Source organism: Coturnix japonica, chromosome 2 (genome assembly GCF_001577835.2).
Source record: "Coturnix japonica isolate 7356 chromosome 2, Coturnix japonica 2.1, whole genome shotgun sequence".
Lineage (NCBI taxonomy): Eukaryota > Metazoa > Chordata > Aves > Galliformes > Phasianidae > Coturnix > Coturnix japonica.
In genome coordinates, this window is record NC_029517.1 from 63,233,956 (window position 1) to 63,255,809 (window position 21,854).

Sequence of the window (21,854 nt, forward strand, 5' to 3'; positions counted from 1 at the left end):
AGTGATACTGCAGTGCCTAATGGAAAAGTAACATCCCCTGGCAGAAAGGGCAGGACCACCCCATTTACTTGATACACATGGCCTCTCTAGGGAGGATTCCCATTTCCTCATCCCTTTAGCAATTAACATTTTTAGGCCCTATTACATAGAAAAATAATCCACTAACTGAGACCCCACCTCCCTGTGAAGCAGAATGAATTGAACCTTTAAAAATAGACAGTAAGGTAATTCTGTAAAAATACCTCAATGCAATAATTACAAAACTAATTGTATTTTAAGCTAGCATCAGGGTTCATCCTGATAAGAACTTGTTATTCAGCTCACAGAGCAGCAAAAGAAGCAAGTCAGAGGAGAACTCTTCCCTTCTGCATAGAATGTTATAATAGATGTTCTGGCCCTGTTTTTTGAGTTAAGAAAGCCTGTTTCTCTAGGCACCACCACTACATTTTGCAGCAGTGCATTGCAACATCCCTGTCCCATAACAGACTGTTTGTGGTTTGTCTAGGCAGGAGGCACTTTCAGATGCCTGGAATGATCTACTAGCACCATACTACTGTAGCATGGAGAATATGAGACTATCATTCAGAAGCAGGATATTTCTTTAACTATCAGAGTTTTTAGGCCTCCACTTGTGCAGAGAACTAGTGTAGAGATTATATTCCCTTCTTTCTTCAGGTTCTAAGTGAAGAAAACAAACTTCTTTATCTCATACTTTCTGCAAAGAAGCTTCTGGCAACAGGACAGGCCCCATAGATTTCATTCTTAGATGATCACATCACTGGGACTATCCTGTATCCTGACTATCCTAAATGCAATCCTATTCTGATGTAGAAGCGCATCTCATGTTGAATGAAGGAAAACTGTTACTCCCATCTGACAGACTAAAAAACATCTGTTGAAAAGCAGATGTAGGCCTACATTCTCAGTAGATACTTGAATGTTTCAAGCTTTTGGATACTAGCTCATGTGAAATTTGTGACAGAGGGTACCAGACTTGTTTCTTTCAGGTCCAGACCAAATATGGGACTAACCTTCCACAACACTGTACAGTACCTTTAGACTGAGATCCTAGAACAGGGAATTCAAGAGTTGGCATCTCAGGTTACTAAACCCTAAACCTCATGTAATTTAAAGCATTTACAGCCATATTTAGCTTTATCACCTATGCATCCACTTGTATACAGTTGTTCTCTTGTAGCTTTTATTAGTCAAATTGTTCAGCTAACACCTAAAAATGGCAGACATCAAACAAAGCAGACGAAAGAGACAGCTCCCTTTCCTGACACCATCAATTCTAACTGTTGACAGGATAGGATGCTTTCCTACAGGTCACCATTACTATGTTTAAATGAAAGAAGCCATTTTTTGATAAAACCACTTAACACAGATGAGCCTGTAAGAGGCCATGCTTTTTACATTACTGTCTCAAAGTTTGCTGAAATGGACAAGTTCAGGCAAGTCCTGGCCAAGGTTTTCAGGACTGCTTTGGTCTGAGACACACAGGAACCAAGGTTCGAGCAATCCCTTTTGTTAGGAGAATGAAAGTCCGGAAGCTACGAAAGGGATAGAATACTGATCAATGGCCCTTAAGTGGTCTTTTGTGTTGGCCTATCTCAAGGAAGATGCCATTCTCTGAGGACTGAATGGCCCTTAAGTGTCTTCCTCTCGTGTTGGCTCATCTCAAGGAAAGATTGACATCTCTGAGGAAATCACAGGACTCCGACCCGAGCCGTCCCGAATGTCTCGAAGGCTGGAAAGAAGGATAAAAAGGGCACGGACAAACCCCGAATTTGGGAGGTTTTCTGACACCAGATTCCTCCCTACGGAAACAAGGAGGTTTTCTGTCATCCGACTGCCTCTCTACATGAACGCCTGCATGCTGAAGAAGATCGCTGCATGCTGAAGAACCTTTGTGGGCATCTAGGTTATCTGACCTCAGATTCCTCCACCGTTGTCCTAACTGCGCCTATTATTCTTCTGCGATTGCTGCTCGAGACTCTACTTCGAGGGACTTCGCTGCCCGAGACTCCACTTCCTGAGACCTCGCTACTCTGACCATCTTCTCTCGCGTTTCATCGATCTGCGGCCTGCTACTCTGCTGCTGCTCTCTCCCTACGCTTATTTGCCCCGGACCAACGTTAACAACGTGCTACGGGACGCTGCTGCATCCAGGAGGTGACTATCCCGCTTTAACGTAATTCTTGCTCTTTTCTACCTTTTTCTATCGCCTACTTTCCTTCCCCAACACCCTAATTTTTGGCATTCGCCGCTCTCCCTTCCCCATCCCTATCAATTGTCTATTACTTCCAAATAAACTGGTCGGATCAACATTTGAATGTTCTTCTTAATCTCACGCCGGGCATAACATTATCAAAAGAACCTTTGCCTCACTCCTAAATTGGAGTGAGACAGAGCCACATGGTTTAAACTGAACCCCGCTGAGCCTGTGGTATCTACCATCATTTTGTCCAGAAAGGATGCTTCATACAAGACCTTAAATCCTAGAGCTGTTTATCGCATATATAAGAACAAGTCACCAGCTGACACAGGCTAAGGCAATCAGATTATTTAATCTGAAATAGTTTCAGTGGTTCCGCTCTTTGTGAAAGAAGTAGAGCTGTGAACATATGAAGAGACATTTGTTTGTTGCTTTGCATACAGCAGTCATCAGCTTTTATAACAAACGGTCCCCTAAGTGTAGATGCAGATAAAACTCAAAGGTACAGCAGGAAAAAAACCTGCATTGCAACTTCCAGTCACAATATGAGGATTATCTTCCATTATAATTGATTTACTACTCCTATCCAACAGGATTAAGCCTCCCTTTTAAGTCTCCTAGTGTCCCCTTTTCCTGTATTACCCTTAACTCCTACTAAAGTTATGTGGGAAGTGGGTCTGTTTGGTTTTCTTAAGTATTATGGCTGGCAAATAAGCTGTGTAGGATGGACGTGTTTCTGTACCACCACTTATGGTTTCTCTTCCTTTGGGAAGAGGAAGAAACAACAGTGTTGTTTCCAAGAAAGCAATGTAGGAAGGTGTCCTACTTTCTAATACAGGAGCTGTAGTGCAGTGGTTCTCTTGGGTTAACTATATCTAAGTGTTAGCTGAAGAGCAATTACACTAAGAAAAAGGATCTGAACATGCTGAACACTAGTGAAACTCTGTAAGGTCCCACTGTAGAAAGATCTTTACTGTCACTATCAATGACCAGATTCTAATCTTTTTGAGGAACTAAATTTGTTCTCCATCTTCCCTTCTCACCTTTAGGAATCAAGTTTATGACAAACAGGTTCGAGCACAATCCAGTTGGGCAATTTCAAGGGAAGGTTACTGTGACAACCAGACAGGTTGTTATTTCTCAAAGGGCCCAGAGGCAGCACACAGTAACTCAGTTACTAAAACAACCTCAATTTGTTTAATACTTAATCCCAGAACTGCTCATGTTCTAAGAAATACAAGTGCTATTATGAGTGCTGTGTTTGTTTACAGACGGTTCAGGCATTTTAAGTGCTCCTCACCTCTCTTTTCAGAGGTTTCATGTGAAATGAAGGATAGAGATGAGGAAAGAAACTACATTAAAAGCTTGTTGTTCTGCACACAATCTCAGACCTTACTGGAGGATAACAAGCCCATCAGCAAAACATCGGTATGCTCAAGCAATAGAGTCCACTAACAGAGCCAAAACAGGCAAGATAAAAGGGAGCTACTGTGCACTAATTAAGTGTTGATTCTGGTAATGCCTTGCCAGAGTCCCATTATAGGATCACACAAGAGATTGCAAATAGGTGGATAGCTGTTCCCTCTGAGCAGTAAGGACAGCAGTGGTTATAGCATTACTAGCAGCTCTCACAATGTGGTGGGTTTTTTTAAGCATAAGAGCACTTCCCTAAGCAGTGTTAGGGGGAACTAACAACTGTGAGCTCACATATGGGATAACTACTATTCAGGGTCTAGGATTTTACTTTCATCCTGTAGAAGAGTCTCAGACATTATAATAACTGGAGACTATGCTGTAGGCTCACCCCATCTCAAATTCACCTAGGCTTCTTGTGCACTTTTGGCACACGGTACCACAAATCCCACCACCCTCACCATTAAAAAAGCTGAATTTACCTTAGCAAAGATGCACATGAGGATCCTGCTGCACCACTCAGCTGCCTGGCTGGAGGTCCACTTCTTGTTGCAATTACTGAGAGCATCAAACAGCAGCAGTGTAAATATGTAATTGGGGTGTGAGAAAGAACTACTGTGAGGATATGCACATGATTACTCCAGGACCATGTTTACGCTCTGGGCAGCTTTGAGTCATGTTACTTAGAAATCTGCCTGCCATCTCCTCCCAGATCCCAAAGGGTCATTCCCTCTTACAGAGACGGCCCACTTTGTGGTTGTTTTCTTTGGTAAACACTCACCTCAGAGAAATTCTCCATACATCAGAACAGAATTCAAGTTAATATCTCAGCTGCTATTGTGCTCAGAGTACAGACCCTTCATGAACTCTTTCTACTTATAGAAGGATCACAGAGCCAGGACAGCTAAGGATCAAGTAAGCCCACAGCCAGCCACCCATATTCACAGCATCTATGCCCTGAGACAAGTTCAATAAGAAGCGCTCGAGATGGCAGCTGAGAAGCCTGCACTGCTGCTATCCTGTCAGATCAGCTTTGACAGTATGTAACGTAGCATTCAATACCTTCTGGCTGACCTCACTATCATGTATGTCCATAAATAGAAGTTGCAGTACCCTCAAATGGAGCATCTTGTTTCTATTAGTTAAGGCAGCTTCCTCAGTAACAATAGATTAACTGTTAAACACGAGTGCCTAATATCGAACTCACAGTGCCTGTGGACTGGCTACCCTCTTACAGTGCCTACTCATTTAAGCCAAGTAAGTGCAGTTTATGTACTATGCAGAATTAATGGCCCAGAAAATCTTGTTTTATTGACTTAAACCTTTCAGTGAGGGAAAAAGGCTGAGAATGAGAAGTGAAAGAGACAGAAAACTACAAGAGTTATTTTCTAGAGCTAGAGAGAAATAAGGCAGAGGACACAGTTTAGAACACAAAAAGCCTTTATGTTTGAGAAGTTAACCATTTCAACAGAAGACTGTGGAGTATTCTTGCAACTACTGTTACATTGGACAGTCGAGGATACAAAACTGCTGACAAAAGCAACAGTGGAGAGCACCAAATTAAGAAACGCATGCTTCAGCACAACTGCACAGATTTCTCCTCCCAATGAACACTTGCCTGCTCAGACTACACTTGACTCCTACCCATTTCCACTTCATGCCTCATCCTCCTCTCCTTCCTCTTCAAATTCACCCTGCTCATCAGCAGTGGCATCCTGGTATTGCTGGTACTCTGAGACCAGGTCATTCATGTTGCTCTCCGCCTCCGTGAACTCCATCTCATCCATGCCCTCGCCGGTGTACCAGTGCAAGAATGCCTTGCGCCGGAACATGGCCGTGAACTGCTCCGAGATCCTCTTGAACAGCTCCTGGATGGCCGTGCTGTTCCCTATGAAGGTGGCGGACATCTTGAGCCCAAGTGGGGGGATGTCACACATCGGCCGCTTCAGTTGTTTGGGGATCCACTCCACAAAGTAAGCTGCTGTTCTTGTTCTGCACGTTGAGGCATCTGCTTCGTTCCACTCTTCAATGGCACATGCGGTCCACGGAAGATGGCAGCCGACCGTCAGGTAGCGGCCGTGGCGGGGGTCGCAGGCAGCCATCATGTTCTTGGAGTCGAACATCTGCTGCGTCAGCTCGGGCACCGTCAGGGCTCGGTACTGCTGGCTGCCGCGGCTGGTCAGCGGGGCGAAGCCCGGCATGAAGAAGTGCAGCCGCGGGAAAGGCACCATGTTGACCGCCAGCTTGCGCAGGTCGGCGTTCAGCTGGCCGGGGAAGCGAAGGCAGGTGGTCACACCGCTCATGGTGGCCGACACCAGGTGGTTGAGGTCCCCGTACGTGGGAGTGGTGAGCTTCAGGGTGCGGAAACAGATGTCGTACAGGGCCTCGTTGTCGATGCAGTAGGTCTCATCCGTGTTCTCCACCAGCTGGTGCACAGAAAGGGTGGCATTGTAGGGCTCCACCACCGTGTCCGACACCTTGGGAGAAGGCATGACGCTGAACGTGTTCATGATGCGGTCGGGGTACTCCTCCCGGATCTTGCTGATGAGGAGGGTGCCCATCCCCGAGCCGGTGCCGCCACCCAGAGAGTGGGTCAACTGGAAGCCCTGCAGGCAGTCGCAGCTTTCTGACTCCTTCCTCACCACGTCCAGCACAGAGTCCACCAGCTCAGCGCCTTCGGTGTAGTGCCCCTTGGCCCAGTTATTGCCGGCCCCGCTCTGACCTACACGTGGACCAGAAGCAACGTGCCACCTTAGTGCCCCCAGAAGGAATCCCAGATCAACCTCCACCCACCCCACATGGCTCACGCCTCTCAATACTATTCCCAGAGTGCCACTAGGATCCAACCCCCCAGTTCTTGCTCTGAGCCTCCTGTATGTGCCTCGCTCACACTGGTGACACCTCCACAGCACACTCACTCACCAAAGACAAAGTTGTCAGGTCGGAAGATCTGTCCAAAGGGGCCAGAGCGCACTGAGTCCATTGTGCCAGGCTCCAGGTCAACCAGGATGGCACGGGGGACATATTTGTTACCTGCGGGACAAACCAGTGCCAGTGTTATTGCCCTGCAGCACTGCTGTGCTCCCTTCAGCCTCCCTCTAAGTCCCCAACCACAGCATAAGGGCATTCTTAGGAGCAAATCAGGAGCTACGACACAAATCAGCTATTGCACTGTGCTAGAAAACCACATGCCGTGCACAGCTCTCATGACAAGACACACATGAGGTCTCCATGCACTCCTATAAGGGAAATGAAGGAGGAAACAGGCTCCCCGGAGCAGTTACCTGTGGCCTCATTGTAGTACACATTAATCCTCTCGAGCTGCAGGTCGCTGTCCCCGTGGTAGCTGCCGGTGGGATCGATGCCGTGCTCATCGCTAATAACCTCCCAGAACTGCAGGGACACAAGAGGGACAGGGGGGTCACTGCAGCCCCGCCCCCTGACCGCCGCCCCACGGTGCCGGGTGTGGCACCGATACCCCGGGACCCCGCGGAGACGGCGTCGAGCAGAACCGCTTCCCCCCCACCCTACGCTGCTGTTCGGAGCCGCGCCACGCCCACACCACGGAACCACCGCAACCCGACAGGGAACCGGCGGCACGACGGTACCGAGCGGAACCGCTCCCACTTGGGGACACAGGGACAGCCCCGCTTTGTGGCGCACGGAAACCGGCATGGTGTAACGCCGTGCATTCGGAGGGGCGGCGTCCCGTACCCCCGTACCTTGGCACCGATCTGGTTGCCGCACTGCCCGGCCTGGATGTGCACGATCTCACGCATGATGCCTGTATCCGCCGGTGCCGCGCTGCTCCCGCTCCGTCACCTCCCGCTCTCGGCGCTGCAGCGGCCGCGCCCCACTCCGCTCCTTAAATAGGGCCCATGGGCACCGCCTATAGGTGACATCACGCGGCAGCGGCGCACAGCAAATGGGAGAGCGGCAGACGGGCGGGGCTGGGGGCGGCCCTACTCGCACCGGGGCCGACGCCCGCACCCCGCCCTGCCCCGCCGCGGGCAATGGGGACAAAGGAGCGGGTTGGGGCGGCTGTCCGCACTGGGATGGCATCCCGTGGGTCCAACCCGGGGCTGTGTTCGCCGTGTGGGTGCTATAGAGCCCCATTGGTGCGGTACCGGCACCGCCGCTCCTCGGTGCCCGCGCGGCCCTTTGTTCGCTGAGCGCTGCCGCAGCGCCGGGAGGGGCGGGGGCTGTCAATGGATGGAGGGGGGTGCTGAGCCCACAGCGTGTGCCGGCAGCCGGTGTTGAAACAGGGGCTGCTGCCGGGTGTGCTCTGCCCCCCCAGCTTCAGGGCACGGGGTGGGGGTGGCCGCCCTTTGGTTTTGCCCCCAGACGTGAAGAAAACACCGTGTCCCCATCCCGGAGCCGGACCGACGTCGGGGCTCCTCCGTGTCGGGGTGCAGCTGGTCCCCCTTTGTCCCCGCCCGTCTTCTTTGTCCCCGACACCCCCCATTGCGACCCAACCGCACCGCGCGTGGGTCTCCGTGGCTCTGAGTTCTGCCTCCGTGCAGTGTCCCACATCCCTTTGTTAGCGCTGCAGCTGCGGGGTGGGGTGGGGGGGTTGGAAACGCACCCATGGGTTTGTCTCTTCCACGGGGATGTGGGGTAAAATCCCATCACTTGCACTCCCCATAAAGGCTGTGTGCGCTGGGCTGAGCCACGGAACGATCCCATTGTCTGGCTGAGCACGCTTCGCAGGCGATGTGCATTGAAAGGTGTCTGCGGCGCATTACGTGCTCGCTCAACAAGCAGCCCGCAGAACAGCGGCTCACCGCGTGCTGCAGGTGCTGACCAAGTGCAGCCATTCTGCTTCTGAAAGGGAGGCTCGTTTCGGCTGCAGCAGAACCGGTGCAAAATGCCGGCACCGCTATTGCTCGCCACTGGTACCTCCAGGTGTTCCGAGTGCCACATGCTGTGTGTTAGTTGCTCGCTGCGAGATTTATTGGCATTGCGGGGAGTAGCTGATCTCGCTCATCCTCCTTACCTACGCTAAGCTCATTGCCAGCAGCTCCAGGCTCCGAAGGAAGCCATTTTAAAACCCAGTTCAAGAGAATGGATTATTAGCACCAGAAAGGAACCCACCCTGCCCGCTTGTTCCTAGAAGGAATTAATTCACAGATCTGAAAGGGAGGAATTCGTGTCTGTGTTCTCTATGGGACTTGTTGAGACTGGGAGGGGAAAAGAAAGAAGAAAGGCAGAACAAAAAGAGGTTATTTCCAAATGAAATGTAAGGAGGATATGGGGGGGATGAAGCATGTCTGCGTTTCTCTATGTACCCCCAGCTGAGAGCTGTGGCCGTGCATGGGAGCCACCCAGATGACTGCGGCAGCCTTTGGGCAGGGCTCATTGCAAATGCTCTGCAAGGCCGTGTCTTGCTTGCTGGGCTGCTCCTTTCTGCCGCCCAGCTTTTCCTCCCTGCACCCCCGTGTCTGCCGGCTGGATGCCACCCTCAGCAGTTCCCCAGGCAACCGGCCCGGTGGCAGAAACAGGCTGAGCGGCAAAGGGAGGGGAACAAAAAGCCCCGCCATCATTTCGCTCCCAGGGTTGATTTCCCATGGTGTCAAAGTGGTGTGGCTACACGAGCCAGGCAATGGCAGCTCCAGGGTTATTGTGCAGCCATCCCCGCTGGCTGTAAGAGTGAGAGGAGGCACAATGTGACCTCAGCACGGAGCACATTTAACGAAGCTCGAAGGATCGGGCCAGTTTTCTCCGATGCATCCTCTCCCCAGTGCTGTCAGGGTTTGTATCCTCCCATATGGGAGCTGGGTGTGATCCCTGTCAGCCCTCTGCTGCCAGAGGCCCTCACAGGGGGCAGAACATATCCAGAGGCACCAATGAATGCCCTGGGGAAGGATTCATCTTCTCACTCTGTGATATCTGCATTGGTGTGATGTGCTGCAGCAGTGTGTGCTCACTGGGATGTCTTTTTCCCAAGGAGGAACTTGCTTTTCCTTTTGGAAACCTTGTGGCCAACACGCATCCTCATCCAGGGGCACCCCAGGATGAGAATGGCTCAGAGACCCAAAAGATCCTGTGAGTTGGGGGGATTTCACTGTGGTGTCTGGGCTGAGGAAATGCTTTTGTCTCAACTTGAGCTGTCCAGAGGGAAAGGGTGTGAAGCAGCACGAGGCTGCGTGCTTGGTGTGCCCTCTCTGCAAGCTCTGCCGCACAGCCTGGCCCAGGAGCCTGAGAAAATGGCTAAGCTCTGAGAAAGTCATTAGAGCAGAGCCTCGCCAGATAGGAGAAGGTAAAACTGCAGACAGAAAGAGGATTATAGGAACAGGATCACGGGTAGCTCCAGGGCAGGGGAGGATCAGCGGTGGCGCAGAAAGCCTTTCCATAGGGTGCTAAGGGAAGAAAAGAGGGAGGGCTGGGAAGGATGAGTGCCTGGGGAGAGCTGCTACCTACAGTGTGGGCACTCCTTGCTTTGGCTTATCCATGCTGAGGCACGCAGGTGTGCCCTTACAGCAGACAAAGGGCAGTGTGAGCATCTAACAGCATCTCAAGCCGTGTGTAGTATGTGAGTATGAACCACCACAGTACAAAAGAGAGGTGAAAAATGGTGTCTGTGATTAGGAAATGATTGTGCAATTAGGAGGGAGGTGAAGGGCAGAGTTTTCCTGAGCTGGTGCAGGAGTGCTGATGAGGAATTGATCCTCACATAAATCCCGTCGCATGGACACCAGGCACAGCATTGATGCTGTGACCCCTGAGCCAATGGCAGGAGGGACACTTGGTGCCTGTGTGCGCGGCTCTCCAGGCATAAATATTAATAGGGTTCCAGCCTCGGCACTAGTGCTGATGCAGCTGTTTCTTACGTGAATGTGGAACGAATTCACTGAATGCACAAGAGCGAGGGATGAAAGCAAATATTCAGTTGCCAGTCTGAGTCGTTCTTGCAATCTGCTCTCAGTCGGTTTTGTCCTGAGCGGTCTCTTTGTGTGCGGTCTGAACCGAGATTGGGGCAGATTTGCATAGCTGGAGGGTTTGGTGGCAGATTGCAACGTTAAGAGGGCAAAAGCACTTCTGGAACTTCATTTGCAGTCCTCAGGTCATGCTCTGGAACCACGGCGACACGCAACCCACAAGCCCGGGAAATGCTTCTTTTTGCTTCAAGCCTTTTTGTTTAAGCCTTATTCTCATCCATCCCAAGGACCTTGAAAACTCACTAGCAACACACCGCCCCGCATCCCTACGGATCCTACAGAATCCATTGCTCGCAAGGACGTGGTGTGTTAATGAAGCAGGGGCTCGGCAAACGGGTTGAACAAAGCGTTTGTCAAGGTCTCCTGTCACCACCCCGCTCTCCCCTCCCTGCAGCAGCATTGCGGAGAGCAGCGCAGCTCGCTGCAAGGCAGAGCTGCTGTCAACTCGTTAACACTTTCTTTTCTCTTTGCAAAAGGCACCGCAGCTACTTTGGCTGCTCTCAGGTGCATGTGATATGCATCCTTCTGAAGGCTAAAGAAAAAGAAAATGCTTTTGGGGGATGAACAAAATGGCTCCAGATCATTCCGATATATATATATTATGTTAAACCTCTGGCTTGCGGGAAAATAAAATGGCTGTGTGGAAAGATCTCTTTCTTCTCTCTCCCCAGCATCAGCTGCTCTCCTGTGTTGGGCAGGAGGGAGAAGAATGGGGCGCCAGGAATTTGCGGCTGAGCAAAGCAGGGTTTGGGGCGGCTGCACTGTGCTGTGCTTGCAGGAGAGCAGCGCAGCCTCTCCTGACAGCAGGATTCAAACAAAGGCTTTGATCACTTGGGTTATGAAGCTGGAAGCGTCCTCACCAAAGTGGGGCGGGCGGCAGACACGGATTTTGCTCCCAGCCCTGTTTTATTGGCAGCCCCTGCCCGGCAGCACATGCAGGCTTCGTGGGGCTGAGGGCACACACCTCTGCCAGCCCGACTGCAGGGCTTTGGGCGAGTGATAAGCAAGGCTCATAATGAACAGCTTATCCTCAGCTCTCGGAAGCCGGCAGGTGCTTTTTCAATTGATTTCGGTAGCGGCTGGCTCAGATCCCGAATCTGTTGCAGGGAGGTATTATTCTGTGAATTCCTTTGTCCTCCTTTCTCTCTGTTTTCCCATTTGCAGCTCTCTACAAGCTCTGGGAATGATTTTCACCTGATTTTTTGCTTGCTTCAGAAGAAGCACATAACAAAGGTGAGCTCTGTGGCACCCGCTGCTTGCATTTGCCTCTTGACCATGGGGAAGGCCACTATCCAAGTGCTCAGCTCCAGCCACGCCTGGCACAGCTTCTCCAAATGCACGGCCAAGCTGGGATGTGGCTCCTCCTGCTTTCCAAGAGGCAGCAAGGAGGGATGCTCTCAGCTGCTGCTCAGGGGTGGGACACAGGCTTTAGTAGGTGCCCGCTGGGACCCCACAGGGCTGAAAATACACTGGTAACATATTATAGCACGTTCTGACAGCTCAGCTATTGTCTGCTCTGCTGTTGCACTAGCAGGTAACACACCCTTCTTCTTGGATTTATTCTGCGTTTACAGCGGTAGTGCTAAGAATTTACATTTTAAAACATTTACCCCTGGGAGAATGGGGACTAAATGGTGTTTCTGAAGGTTACACCCTCTATAATCATCACTCACATGAACTGGGTGACAGCGGCAGTTTGATGCTTCTGCTAGGAAATCAGATGCACCCCCAATATCACATACAGACACCAAACTACCATCTGGGATATTTGCTTTTCGTGCTAAGCTCCATATCCAACAGAGCAGGAAGGAAAAGCAAAGCAGATCCCAGCTCGAGGCAGCTCACCTCTAAGCAAACGCATGGGGCTGCCAGGGACAGTGGCAGGCTATTAGCTCCGCTCCCTGCCTGGGGAGAAGGAAGGAAAATAATCAAAGCTGATTTTGTCCAGCTGGGTTTGTTGAGAACGGAAAAGTTAAAAGGCTGTGACAGGACTGTAAGAAGTAATGAAAGAGGCTGACTGTCTGGAGAGCCGGACTGAGACACTGGCACTTGGTACTCAAGAAAGGGGGAAACTGTGTGCAGACACACCCGGCCAAGCCACAGGCTGCAGGACTATTATATAAGTCCAGGGAGGAAAAGAAGATTCATGGAAATTCTGCCATCAGCAAAGGAAAAGCACCCAGAGAGACGAGGAAGAGGCCAGCAGTGCACAGCCACTTTGAGAAGGGCGCTTCATTCCTAAAAGCAAGCTGAACCTCAGACAGACCGTGGTTTATAGGATAACCAGCACTGTGTGTTGTGTCAGATATTTCCAAAGCTAGGAACATGGCTCTGTGTGGCTTGAGCAGAAACCCACCTCAGCCCTTGCACTGGGGGCTGCAGCAGTCTCAGATCCTCTCTGGATTCAGGCTCATCCTGAGGATGCTGCACACCCAGCCTTGGTCCTGTTGGTGGCCTAAGGACAGAAAGACAGCAGCATCCATCATGTGCGCTGAGTGCCATGTGGGATCTGGGCATTCCATCCAGCTATATAAGGACAAACATCGTTCAGTACCATCTTTTCACACTTCTTTTCTCAGCCTTTTGAAAGCTCATTTCCACTAAGCTTTTGTGTCCCTTCCTCCAAGCCCTATCACAGCCATGTCACAGGTATGTAGCAGCCAATTGCAGCTGCAAATCTCAATACGGCTTCTACGTGCCAGAGTCAATGCTTGCAAGCAGCCTGGGATTTCTCCAGGGTGAAGTGCTCTATCTGTGTAAAAAATATGATTTCCATTTGATTGCACAAACCTCTTCTTGCCTTGAGGGAGTGATGAGTCACACAGTGTCAGTGCCACGTCCAGCATCCACAGATAGACCCACGTGTCTGAGAAGCTCCGACAGATCTATGACAAGTTCCTCCCATGACTCATAACAACAAAAAGAAAACGTCTAAACCATTTGCTCTGTGCTCAGAAAGCTCCTTAAGAGCCGAGTTATGCAGATATTCATTCAGCTGCAGGGAGACAGGCAGGGATTGCCACACTTCCAGTCTGCAGATGAATGAAATGAAGCAGAGTGGAAGGCATTTGCATATGGCCACAGCTCCAGGCAGGCGTGAAATCTGATTTCTGGCCCAGGATACTGCAGCAGGTCACAGTGAGCTGCTGGCCAGAGAATCACCCTGCCTGCTGCACCCCACCCCATCAGAGATGCCAGAAGCTGAGGGTACTGACCCCATGCAAAGAAGAGGCTCTGGATCATGTAATTCATAGTAGGAGTTCAGTGTACTCCCCACACTGTCTCATCACATCTGATGAGGCCTATGAAGCAGGGTGGCCCCACCTAACATTGGTTTAGTTTACCACAGCAACTACAAGGTAGAAGCAGAAGCACTTCTCCCTTTCTCTCCTGCTTGTGCTACCCTTATGCTGCCCTCCATTAGAATAAACATTCGAGCAGGGGTATGGCCAGTTAGATCAGGGTGTTTCAAGGTACATTTGGATCTGAGAGACAGTATGTGTCAGGAGTAGAGGTAAACAACTACTCAGGGCAGCACACACTTATATAACTCCAGGAAGGGATGCTGGCTGGGGCCCTGAGCACCCTGTAGGTGTCCCTGTTCATTTCAGGGGAGTTGGACTAAGTGACCTTTCAGAGCACTTTCCATCTCAAATGAGTCTGTGATTCTATGAAAATACTTGCTTCTCTCAGCAACATCCCAGTCCATAATCATATGCTTTACATCTGTTAGCCCTTCAGTTATCAGGAAGGAGATTTACTCAAGGTTTAGAGGGAAAAGGTGGGCTGTAGATTCAGTGCCTAGGATTCAGTTGCTCCCGTGGGCAACATAACTTTTGGAGAAGAACAGGAAGAATAGAAGTGAATTTAAACCACACTCCTGGGGCCTGGACCTCACCACAGCAGCAATATAATCCATCCCTATACACACATGCAGTGCTTTTTGCTACCGTATCGTTTCTTTATCATTGATTTTCTAGCAGATATCTCAGTGCAGTTGACGTTCATCTTGGCCTTGTACCTGACAGATCAGACAGATGACAACAGGCTCAGCTTTCTTAGCTACAAAGTAAAGATGAGCAGTTCAAAGAAACACAAGAGGCTTCCTGTGCTGCCGGATCATGCTATCCTCTAATTCTGCAGGGGCTCTGTCAGCCTCACAGTGCTGTAATTAGAAAACGTGTTTCACATTCGCACGCCACAAGCACCTCACCACATACCCCCTACAGCCGCCATTTTGAAGGCGGCCCCTCACACCGCCCTATCCCGCCGCTACCGGGGCGGAGCTCCGCGCGGTGCCGCCCCCGATCCCGCTGCGGCCTGGCCGGGCAGATGGAGGCGGCGGCCGGCGTTGTAGAGCCGGGATGTATCGGTCTGCACGATTTCAGCGGGCAGCTGGGCGAGCAGCGGGTGCATTTCCACGCCATGCGGCTGCAGGACTCGTTGTTCCTCTGGGTGGGCGCCGCGCCCGCCCTGTCCAGCCTGGCCGTGGCCATGTGCAGCCCTCGGGTGAGTGCGTGTCCCCGTCCCCGCCCCGCCGGGTGCCGTTCGGCGGCTCAGCCCCTCGCTGTGCTTTGCCCGCAGGACAGCGTGCCCGTGTCCACATCGCTGCTGGGAGACCCTTCCGACACCGCCTCTGCTTGCCTGGCCCAGCGCCTGGGTACGTGCGGGGCTGTGGGACTGAACCGTACCCCTGGGGTGGGACTGGGGGCGGCGGGGGATGCCTTGTGTGGGAGCTGCCCCTCCCCTGACACAGCTCCATGCTGTTCCCTGTTGCTGTCACACAGAGCAGAGCTCAATGCTACCCTCTGCTCCCTGTGAGGAGCTGCAGCCGCCATCAGGCCTCAGCTCCTCTGCTCTGAGGAGCACTGCTTGCTTTCTGCTTATTTCTATCATTCCAGTTGAAAAAGTCGTGTGATTCTTCCTCATATTAGCTAGTAGGGTTTTGAGTTTTTCATACTCCCACAGCTTCTGCAATAACAGAGATGGCTGTTTGATCTCAGCCCGCCCCATAGCTGAGGCAGCCTTCTTACCCATCCTGCCATCTTGGAACCCTCAAGCAGGCCATAGCTTCTTTTTCTCTGTGCTGTCACCACGTTTTTATGTGCCATTTCCATTCTGCTGTTGTCAGGCTCTCGTTTAAGTGGCACACAGTGCCATCTGGAGGCGAATAGTATTATTTCTTCTGCTTCGCAGTTGTGTTCCGTCACCTGCGCTTTGTTCCTGGAATGCCAGGTTCCCTGTTCTGATGCAGGAGATTTTGTGCTCCCATGTGTCAGTATACGCACATCCTCCCACTGTTTTCTTTACAGTCTGACCGAGTTCCTAGCCAGAACAGCTGCATTTAGTGTACTGGCTGTGGCTTTTACCTTATTTTATTTTTTTCCCCTCCACTGATGAAAGCACATTTTCAGCATTCCCACTCCTTCATACCTATTTCTATCTGTATTGGGTACAGCAACTGCTTCCCACAGCGTATCTCTGTGTCTTACCTCCATACTCTAACACGAGATGCATCTCGTGTTGAGAAACTTGTGTCCTAAGAGATTGTTCCCTGTGAGCTGGAGGAGCCCCCTTCTACAGAAAACTTTGTGTATTAAGAGGCTGAGAGGGTGAGCTGGTAGAATGGAAAATGGTAATAAACAGATTTGCATAAAGAAGATGCCTCAAAAAGGAGTAGTTACACTGCATTTTATATTGTGTGTGTGTTAAAATACGACTATGAACATGTACATTGGTTTTCTGAGATTAACTTTCCACCTGAAGAAGGACTGAGGTATCACGCTATCACGCGTTCTGGCATGTTTATTTTCAGCGCTTAGATCTCAGATGATGCTTTTGAACACTGAGGGGAACACTCTTGATTTCTCCTTGGGGACTGGCAGCTCCCAGCTCACTCCAGTCAGGAACACGGTGTGACCTAAATACCATTTTTGTCTTTTATTTTGCCCAACTGTTTTAAACCTAGTGTCTGTTTTTCCCTGGTGGTGCTTCAACAGTTGAATTTTAGCCATGTGTTAAGGGAGTTACAGAACAGTGATATCACAAAGGTAATATCTAAGTAGAATTCCATTTTGTTTATTAAATGCTTCTTTGTGTTATCCGTTCTGTTCTGATAATTAAGTTTTCCTGCCCCAGTGGACACTGGTTCTGTCACTGTTAATTAGTTCTGTGATGCATGACAGCTTTTAATTTCACAGCACCTCTCTCCAGGTAGTTAGCAGCACAGTAGCCCAGAAATTCTGATGTTCATGGACACCACATAAGTGAAAGGTAGAGGTAACACAGCCACTGACAGCAGGCTTTGACAAAAGCAGTGTGCAGCTTTGGGGGCCGTCATGGTCATCTTTTAGAATGAATGCTTGAGTATCTCCATGGATTTTCTAACGGAGCAAACTATGTCTGAATGCTTTGTTCTGTGTTTTAGCCAAGAAGACAAAAAAGCAGGTATTTGTCAGCTACAATCTGCCAAACACAGACAGCAGTTTCACCTTACTCATAGAAAACAGGATCAAGGAAGAAATGACGGCATTTCCTGAGAAGTTCTGACTTTGCACCATTGTAAAAGAAGTTTTTTGTTTCGGATGAACTGAGTGTGGTGTCCACACTGCATTAAGCAGCGTACTTGTTTTGCACTGCATTGGTTGGATTTGCATTTGTTATTAAATGTAGCTGACCTAAATATAGTTGGACCTGGAAGTTTTTTTACCCCAGATTTGATACCCTGCCAAGCTGGGGACAGGTTGGTTGAGTTGGAAGGTGCTGCCACATAAGAACATCATTGTAGAAGCAATGTACAACATCTGGCCTGCTTCCTCTGCTGGGAAATCAGTGCCAAGTTGTAGCAATTCATCTGCCACGTGGTGGTGTTGAACGTAGTAGAGCAGCTTGCAGTTGCTCATATAAACACCTGTGAGGGTACCAGACAGCACTGTCTTTTGCTTCAGAGGAAAATGACGGTAATAGCTGAAATGGGGGCTATTAGAATGGAGCCACGTGTGCTTTATATTGACCAGCTGTAAAATACAACGAGCATTACCTTGCTCTGTCATTTTAGTTGCTGTTGTACTAGTGCTAAACACTGAATCACCTTCCATCTTCTGGACACTGGGAGGCTTTCACAAAGGGTTTTCTGTACAGCCCTGACAGCGACGTAGAGGGAAAAAGCACAGCTTGACTTCTGGAGCAATAGGTAAGTCTGCCAGCTGCTACAAATACATCATGTGTATAAATTGAACGCACTTGTTAGAGAAATCAGAGCAGTCAATACCAACACCACTACTAGGCATTCTATTGCTACAGCTCTAGACTTGCTTCTTGCTAGGATATCCTTTCAAAGGTAACCCCCCCCTGCTATTTTGTTCAACAAAACAGGCAGCTAAAAATTAACTGGGAAATAAAAAAAAAACAAACAAACCCCAAAACACCACAGAGCCAATGGTGTAATGACTGTGGCTGTCAATACGCACCGTGTTGTTGAGCAGTACCTGTTCTTCACAGCAGTTTCAGGAACACTGAGCATAGCAACCTGGTGAGAAATGGAGTATTTGTCTTTTTTTATTGCAAGCTGAGCCCTGACTCAAACTTCTGATGCAAACAAAAACTCCCAAGTTCACCAGAGGTTGGTGTGTGATGTTGGATTACAGCCAGTCTCCAGTTGTCTGAAGGAGTTGGAATGTCCATGGCTGCAGACCTGCCATCGGCATCGTACATTCCACATGGGAGCACTGGGCACGTCCTTACCTGTTAGGCCACAGCCACCAACGCTTGGCTGCAGCTCAAGATCAAAAAGCAGCTGTTGGAGGGGTTTTTAATTTATACAACCCAGGAAGCAGAGACAGCTGTTCTTCAGTGACTGAACACGAAGGGTAATTAGTTGCAAATCAATGTGCAGATTTAATTAGCCCGAATTGAAATTGTTTCATTCTGTTTATAGAGGAGGGTTCACCCGAACTCACGGTGAGAGAGTCAGACCACGGTAGGCAAACCGATGGGACGACATCTTTTTATTCTGTACATTTACATACAAAGTTTCTCAGTAGGTACAACGGATGTAACATCATGCAGACATTTAGCTTGTAAGACTGTTTTCAGTACTCGATTTAAGCTTGTGCTATGAGGAAGCACCACCAGACTATTCATGATCAAAACATACAGTTAACACAGTTCTTTAAAATTTCATCAGAAACCGCAATGGGGAGGGAAGTCTCACCCACAGACATAACACACTGTTACTCCTTTCCCAAAACATTGTACACAATACATTTAAAATGAGGTTTGTCATTTGTCTTAAAAAAAAAAAAAAAAAAGTTACAGTGGGGGAGATGATCCCACACTTTAAATAGTGTTGTCTTATGTGCCAGCTACAGGCGCAACTTGACTTGACATTCACAGAGTTCATTTAATGGCACTTCTGCTTCCAATTTGGTGACCTTTAGTGTTTGGCTCCAGGAAGTGGCAACAGTTAAGCAAAATAATTCCATTAAAAATAATAATAATGATTAAAAAAAAAAAAAAAAAGCCCAACAACCATACAACAAACGTGCTCACCAAAACTGCAGGGTAAATCAGACAGAACCCTCTCACAGGTGCCAGAAAACACCTCCAAACAGATGACAGCTTTCTCCATGCTGTCTGCATCTGTCTGTAGTATGTCGGGCAACACAAGCATTATGGAATCCTTAAAAGGAAAGACAACTGAGATCAGGCATAACAACACTTTCACATTTTTCTTTAAAATGAGAAAGAAAGAAAAAAGCCCTTGACTGGTAAGCCAAAAGAAAAGAAAAATCCACGGACGGGCTGAGAGGTTACCAAAGGCTCACAGAAAAAGGCTGACGTGGACAGGACAACTCTGAGCGCTTCTTGCACTGTGATGGCCAGAAATGGCCATTGTAGAAGAGCAAATCCTGGCTGTGGCTGCAGAGGAGCAGATGGAGGAGCCGATGGCTGAGCAATGAGGCACTGAGTGTCTGCCTGTGGCACCCGACTGCTCCTCCAAGCTCTCCCACACCAGAGAAGCTTAAGAAAAGCTTTCCAGCTATGTGAGCATGGGGAGAAGGAAACAAAAACAGAAGAAAACAAACATAATTGTTCATCTTTTAAGAAGGTGCAAAATGAGCTACTGATTTTGTGTTTTACTATCACGATGGAGGCGGAGGGCCAAACCGGCCTGAGAAGTTGTGACTCTCCACACTGCAGATCAGTACCAAGTACCTGTTTACAGGCAAACAAACAAAAAAAAGCCTGCAGTAATTAACGACAACAAAAAGCGCCAAATATGCCTGTCACCTCGTGTTCATTACATCAACATTGATACTTTTAAACAAGCATTCTCTTCCCTGGGCCTGCCTGTCCTCAGAGAGCAAACACCACAATAGGAAACGATAAAGCGCTGTGGACACCAGCTGTGAGCACACTGGGACTGCTGACGGTGCTGCAAGCAGCCAGCTGTGCGAATGGGCTCCAATAGTTGTACCGCAGCTTGAGTACACACACACAGAGACCTTTTCTATTCCCTTCAAACTTGTTCTGCCTCGTCAATTTCCCTTGTGAACTCACTTCTTCCCCCCCAGTGTGTGTGGCTTTCCACAAATGTCTTAAGTTGAAGGCGAGGGTATTGCACAAGTTTGGCACGTGGATACCGCGTGGACTCAAAAGGCCTTGGGTTTTCTTTAGGTGAGCACAGATCATGGAAGTCAGCACAGAACAGAAAGGGAAATGGCCGCTCTCAAGCTGGGCAATAAAACTTTGGTGTAAGGAAGATCAGGCTCTCGCCGTCACAGCAAGTCTAGCACAGATGAAAAAACAGTAGTATAATTGTGGGCAAAATTAGCATCAACTGGTCCAGTGTTTCGTACCGGGCTCAGGAAGAACCCAAATGTCCACATCCTCTGTACAAACATTAGTAGCTTAAGGACAACATTATTATACTCAACACGACAAACTCTGTCGCTCCCGCGGGTCTACCTGTCCTCCTGCTCGGCAGTATCTGAGCTGTGCTGTGTACCTCAGTGACTGCCATGGCAGCACCTCTCTGATATACTGGGGACTGGAAGAGGACATCAGCAGCCTAGTAGAGGATGGAAACTGTTACGTTCAGTAGTTAGTAGACAATTTATATACAGCAAAGGAGGAAGGGGAGGGCAGGTAGAGGAGGAAAGTGCAAATATGCGCTTTCCGTGCTCGCAAACGCAAGATGAACATCAAACAAAGTGGCAATCATATGGACACGCAATACAACATCGACATCCTGCTGCTCTGTTTGTTCAAACGTCTGCACTACTGCGCAATCACAAATGGATGGCCTGAGTGGAAAAGAGGGAGGGAGAGGAGAGAGGTTAATTACAATGCAAGAAAGCTGTTTACAGTGTTCTTGCATTGAACTGGGTCCTCACAGTCATCATACAGTGAGAACCAATAGCTGATGGCCAATGCAAGTAGTTGGCTTGGAGTCCAGAGGAAGGACGTCAAGTGGCCGTGATCAAAGTGCTATCCATACAGTACGTGACAAATCGGATATTCACCTTCCTTGGAGTAGCAGAGGGGGACTGACCCCATTTAATTTTTTTTTTTTTGTTTTCTTTTTTTTCCTGAAAGAAAATCCTACAAAAGCAATTGGGAAAGGGGGGAAGTACAGGTGAGCTCACCGTGTAATTCACAGGTCAGAACCAGAAAACATTTCAGAAAGTCCAAAGACGTCCAACAACAGACAATAAATCATACCCAGGCTATCAATTCCTTCCTTTCCGATAGTCACTTAAACATTTTGTCCACTTAAATTGGTAGCAAAACCCCTGGTTCTAAACGCAGGCAGGGCAATGCCAGGACGCTCATTTCCCAGGACTGGCAATGACAGCCACGCTGCCTTGGGAAATAGAAGTACAAACTAGCCAATGCTCCTTATTTTTTGTTACTGCTGGTCCATGCTGTTCTGGAGCAGTCAGCTGTAGGCTCAGGACCTCCCAGTAATTAAAGCCATTCTTGGCAAAACTGATCTTTGCATCATCGGTCAAAATCATTTACATCTACATTAGTACTAAACACCATCAGGAACAGTCTAAAATAGGTTAACAGACTCTTAAAATGCGTAAGGCTGATTCTCACTGAAAAACCAGCTTGTTTGGGTAGGATTTTCTTCGATGCGTTTGGTGAAAAAAAAAATAAAAATCCATACTAATTTAGAAAGTAACTTTTCAATGCACATGGGCTATAAAAAAGAACCATAAGCTGCCTAAAATGCAGTCAGAATTTGAGTCACAACAGGTTTTGCTTTGTTTCTTCTT

At 49.0% G+C, this 21,854-nt stretch overlaps 1 protein-coding gene and 1 pseudogene across 4 annotated transcripts in view; one reads left to right on the forward strand and one right to left on the reverse strand.

Annotated features, from left to right (window-relative positions):
• Nucleotides 1-4,916: 4,916 nt before the first annotated feature.
• On the reverse strand, nucleotides 4,917-7,489 carry LOC107309618 (annotated as a pseudogene). Its single transcript, XR_001553259.1, has 4 exons — nucleotides 7,354-7,489; nucleotides 6,916-7,024; nucleotides 6,554-6,664; nucleotides 4,917-6,353 (listed from the first exon to the last, which is right to left on the reverse strand). The product of XR_001553259.1 is annotated as a tubulin beta-2 chain-like (transcript).
• Nucleotides 7,490-14,785: 7,296 nt separating this feature from the next.
• Nucleotides 14,786-21,854, forward strand: part of PSMG4 (proteasome assembly chaperone 4) — a 29,152-nt gene continuing 22,083 nt past the window's right edge. The window contains exons 1-3 of one of the 3 annotated variants that reach the window (XM_015854576.2): nucleotides 14,786-15,078; nucleotides 15,154-15,229; nucleotides 17,627-17,761. In XM_015854576.2, coding sequence (XP_015710062.1) covers nucleotides 14,902-15,078; nucleotides 15,154-15,229; nucleotides 17,627-17,715 — 342 coding nt within the window. In that variant the 5' untranslated portion in view covers nucleotides 14,786-14,901 and the 3' untranslated portion in view covers nucleotides 17,716-17,761. Of the gene's footprint in view, nucleotides 15,079-15,153; nucleotides 15,230-16,996; nucleotides 17,252-17,626; nucleotides 19,829-21,854 lie in introns of those variants that run through there. The other 2 variants (XM_032442483.1, XM_015854575.2) reach the window with 2 other exon arrangements.